The 3,931-nt window shown below is 48.4% G+C and overlaps 1 protein-coding gene across 1 annotated transcript in view; it reads right to left on the reverse strand.

Moving 5' to 3' along the window:
* Positions 1–3,931, reverse strand: part of LOC104404051 (CREB-regulated transcription coactivator 1-like) — a gene marked incomplete at its 5' end in the record, with an annotated part of 10,395 nt that overhangs the window by 2,065 nt on the left and 4,399 nt on the right. Inside the window, one exon of the mRNA XM_010012393.1 lies at positions 176–262. Within this exon, the coding sequence (XP_010010695.1) occupies positions 176–262 (87 nt within the window). The remainder of the gene's footprint in view (positions 1–175; positions 263–3,931) is intronic.

Below are 3,931 nucleotides of genomic sequence, written 5' to 3' on the forward strand. Positions count from 1 at the left end.
GGAGGAAAAGAATGCAAGAGAAGGAAAGAAATCCCTGAGTATTGCAAACTAAAAGTAACAGAATTAAAACTCTATGGCCAAAACGTGATCTCAAATAAAAGAATCAGAAGTTGATCTATATTTTAAGCTGAAAGTGGCCGAAATATAGCTGAAAATCCGAGATGAATTTGCTCACCTGGTGGGATAGGGCATTAGCCTGCCTAGCTGTCATCTGCTGATCATAATAGGAGTCACCAAATACACTCCCCAGAATGGAAGAATGCTGAAAACAAAACAGAGTCTTTATGGTGCAAAACTCTCACAAACAGGCGTCCCCACGGCGTGGCTCGAGCCGTCCGACCAGTTCTGCTCCAAGTCAGTCAGCAGCACCCTGTGTAGTTACAACCACCACTGCCCAGCAGCCCTGGAACAGTCAGAGGTGCCCCCTGACACGCAAACCCTTCCGTGTTACACTTGGTAAAGCACAAAGATACAGTCAAGGAAACCAAACAAACTTCCTCACAGAGGACACAGAACACAGAAAACTTGGGGTTTATGGAAACAGACGAGAGCGCCAACACGAGGAATTGAAGACATCACTCTAACGTCAGCTTTTGTGTGAATTTCTGGCTTTTTGGGTGCAAGACAAACCCCACACAGAATTCAAGTGCACGTTGGAACACAGTGACGCCAAGCTGCTCCCCAGCTCGCTGCCTCTGCAGCCTCATGCTCACAGCTTCACCAAGGAGACAACGTGCCAAACCTGACCAGTCACTTCAAAGTCATTGCACTCCAGCTGCAGCCAGAGGAGTGAAGGAGAAAGCCCAGTGAAGGATGGTGTCAGCAGCTGGAAGGCAGGGATCTCGGGAGGAATTCCTCAGCATTGCTAATTGGACTGTCCCCTCCAGCACTACGAGCATCTATCAGTTATTCTCCATCACAGCATCCCAGACTGGTTTGGGTTGGAAGGGACCTTAAAGCTCCTCCAGCTCCAACCCCTGCCCCGGGCAGGGACACCTTCCACTAGAGCAGGTTGCTCCAAGCCCCTGTGTCCAACCTGGCCTTGAACACTGCCAGGGATGGGGCAGCCACAGCTTCTCTGGGCACCCTGTGCCAGCGCCTCAGCACCCTCACAGGGAAGAACCTCCTCATCTCCAACCTGAACTTCCCCTGTTTCAGTTTGAACCCACCACCCCTTATCCTATCGCTACAGTCCCTGATGAAGGTCCCTCTCCAGCACCAATCACAAATCATAAAGAGAGCACTTCTTACTCAGAAGTGTCCCAAATTCAGATATTCCAACTGAAATCAAAATAATCTACTGACAAAGAGCATCTATAAAAGGCGTTGTCTAAAAAAGACCATTTGCACGGAGAGTTTGTATCTATCTTGAAACACTGAAATCAACACCTTGCACAGCATCTTCCAGCTGCTTTACCTACATGTGAAGAGAAAGGCTCCAAACTTTCTCCTTGGAAACCTAAGCAGCCTAGGAAATAAAGCAAAAGCCTAGGAAGTATCAGACCAGCCAGACCAGCCACGAGTTAAAGCTGAATGCAGCCAAAGCTACCCAAAACCCTACTGGACAATGTCCACACCAGTAAATTCGAGCAAACATCCCGCCTGAAACCTCCTCCCTCCTCCATGAGCAGCGTGTCTCAGTGCAGCGGATTTGCAGGTTGCATGCAAGGAAAAGGATGGACTAAAACTCCCTTGAATTGTTCACAACCCTGTGGTGACTCTCAGGAAAGGAGCAATGATACCTCCTTTCAAAGCAAACCAAGCCACCAGGAGAGGGGAAACATGAGCCCTACAGACCTCACGGTGCTGCGGTTCCTGGTTAGCCACTGGCAGAGTCAGGAACAACAGCAAACTGCCTCCAAGTCTCCATCAGAGATCACTGGCAGCTTCTCAGTAAGAAATGGTTTAACTACATGAAGCCAGCTCATCCTTAACACTGGTTAAAGCCAAGAATAGGGTTTTATGGACAAAAATAAGCTTCTGATTGCCTTTCCTGTGCATTTGTGATCTGTCACAGCTGTGAGCACAGCACAACGACGATGTCTCTGCAGCTTTACACCCCACTCCATGCCCTCCTTAGGAGGTAAAAATGGAAAATGGTTCTAATTGGGACCAGTCTTCCAGTTTTCCACCCAGTCCTAAAAGCTGCGGTGGCTGCTCTATCCCTTGTGTGAGACAGGGCTACCAGGGAGTTAAAACATCACAAGCAAGAGCCACATTAGACCTCCTGAGAGAAAATGCAAAGCACTACTTACATTAACAAAAGAAGAACCACACTTTTCCTTAAACCACATTGAACCACAGAGTGGTTTATGTTGGAAGAAACCTTGAAGCTCCTCCAGCTCCAACCCCCTGCCCCGGGCAGGGACACCTTGCACTAGAGCAGGTTGCTCCAAGCCCCTGTGTCCAGCCTGGCCTTGAACACTGCCAGGGATGGGGCAGCCACAGCTTCCTTGCTGTGATCAGCTGTTCAAACTCTACATCCTGCTACATGTGCTCCTGCCTTCCAAAGAAATGGAGTTCAGAAGCTGGGGCAACCTCAAGACGAGGATGAGCCAAGCTGAACTCTACCATGGGAAAACCACCCCTATCTCACGTGGCAGATGTGGCTCCAGAGCTGTGTCTTGGTTTATAACCAACTCCCAGCCAATGCGTGCTTCGGGATGTCACGTACTCAACACAAACCAAAGCCAGGCTGGAGCAGCACTAGAAACACAATTCTGTTCCCGAGCTCCAAAGAGGATCAAGGGTTCTTTTTTCCCTGCACTCCACTGAGCACCATTCCCAAACTAAAAAGTCTGAAAAATAATAAACAAGAGACCAAAATCTCTTTGTGCAAGTCCACATTAGCAACTCCTACCAAAACACTCAAGCTCTGGTTTACTCCTCAGCTCTGAAGTACACCGGGTATTACATCTGCAAGCACTAAACCTCCCAGAGGAAATCAACTGGAAATGTCATTACTTCAACACTTCGGAGCCCCGGAATAATTTATTGACAACCCTGTGAAAAACATCTTGCTACCACCAGCTCCTCCAGACACGCTGGGTGAGGTCTGTTTTGTCAACAGTACATCTTCTTGGGTTAATGATGTGGTGACTGCAAGGGAAAGAAACAAACCCCAAATCGCAAACCCCCTATTAATCTAAAAATACATACCATAATATCCAGTATGCAGCCATTCTACTAAACAAAGCAGATTCCAGCTAATTGGAACAGTCTGCTAGGTGTTAGAGAGGAGCAATGTAGCAATAAACAAGGCACTGTCAATGGAAAGCCATGCAAACACAGAGCTGGGAGCTAGGAGCAGAGCTTTTCAATCCATGTTTGAACAGGGAGCCCTTGGAGAACACACACACATTGGGGACACGAGAGCCAATCCATCTGGAGATGTGGAGAGATGGGAAATTCACTTGTGGTGAATGAAGCAGAGGGGAGAAGAAAATCAAACCACGGGCTGCTGTTTTTAGAGTGTGTCACTCATCTCACTGACAGGCTCAGAATGGTTTCACCTGCAGTTAATCCAGGAGGAGGAGGGAGTGGGGGACACCCACCCAGTCACACCTCCCTCAGTCCACTCTCATCAGCCAGTGCCACACTGTTCCACGATGGGCATGTTCTGTGGTTGGAACCACTCTGCCTTTCCTCTACACATCACCCTCGAGCTGATGGATCCTGCTGTCCGGGAGCTGCCCCCATCATCTCAACCAACCCAAATTTTTCTCCAAAACTGGTTTTTTAGTTCCCCCATTGCTTCTCTCCAAGCTTCATTTTTGCAACAACCACCCCAGGCAGCTCTTGGGTCGCTGATGGAGGCATCACTTTTAATTTAGCAAACATGAAGAATTGTGTGGTTGTTTTGAAGAGGCCAGTACTAAAGTAAGTGGCATTGATAAACCCTCTGCCTTCCACTACGAGTTACCACCTCCTG

Source organism: Nestor notabilis, unplaced genomic scaffold (genome assembly GCF_000696875.1).
Source record: "Nestor notabilis isolate BGI_N333 unplaced genomic scaffold, ASM69687v1 scaffold34493, whole genome shotgun sequence".
In the NCBI taxonomy this organism is placed as follows: Eukaryota; Metazoa; Chordata; class Aves; order Psittaciformes; family Psittacidae; genus Nestor; species Nestor notabilis.